This window comes from Geospiza fortis, unplaced genomic scaffold (genome assembly GCF_000277835.1).
Source record: "Geospiza fortis unplaced genomic scaffold, GeoFor_1.0 scaffold855, whole genome shotgun sequence".
In the NCBI taxonomy this organism is placed as follows: domain Eukaryota; kingdom Metazoa; phylum Chordata; class Aves; order Passeriformes; family Thraupidae; genus Geospiza; species Geospiza fortis.
In genome coordinates this window covers 127,238-127,783 of record NW_005054684.1, presented here as the reverse complement: position 1 = coordinate 127,783, position 546 = coordinate 127,238, and the positions used below count along the sequence as shown (strand labels likewise).

Below are 546 nucleotides of genomic sequence, written 5' to 3'. Positions count from 1 at the left end.
CGGCCGGTTGGGCACGCCCCCCCTAGGGTGACGTCATACAGGCACGCCCTGGATGGTTCAATGAGGTCACTCCCATAGTGACGTCATACATGGAACACCGCCCAGAGAAGGAGAAGGACGCCCTGGCCACGCCCTCAGCGGTTACGTCACGCACGGAACAGGACTCAGCAGGCGGAGGGACACTCTGGCCACGCCCAGAAGCAAAAGGCCACGCCCTCAGTGGTGACGTCACTCAGAAACACGCCCCTCCCCACGGGGTGTAGCGAAACTCTTAAAGAGATACGCCCCTCAGCTGTGACGTCACACACAGGACCACGCCCCTGCTTACTCGTCTGGCCACACCTCCTCGGTGACGCCTTTGATGTGACGTCACATCCCGCAACAGGAGAAGCGATCCTGGGGGCAATCACGCGGTGACGTCACGTGGCGGACCACGCCCACGCTGAGGGAGTCCCACTGCTGGGGGCACAAGGACACGCCCCGTGTGACGTCACTCGGCCCGGGGTGGCACTAGGACCCGGGAGAAGGGAGGTCACCCCGCTCAAT

The 546-nt window shown here is 63.6% G+C and overlaps 1 protein-coding gene across 1 annotated transcript in view; it reads left to right on the top strand.

Moving 5' to 3' along the window:
* Nucleotides 1-89: 89 nt before the first annotated feature.
* Nucleotides 90-546, top strand: part of LMAN2L (lectin, mannose binding 2 like) — a 6,776-nt gene continuing 6,319 nt past the window's right edge. The window contains exon 1 of the mRNA XM_031065118.1: nucleotides 90-222. Coding sequence (XP_030920978.1) covers nucleotides 90-222 — 133 coding nt within the window. The remainder of the gene's footprint in view (nucleotides 223-546) is intronic.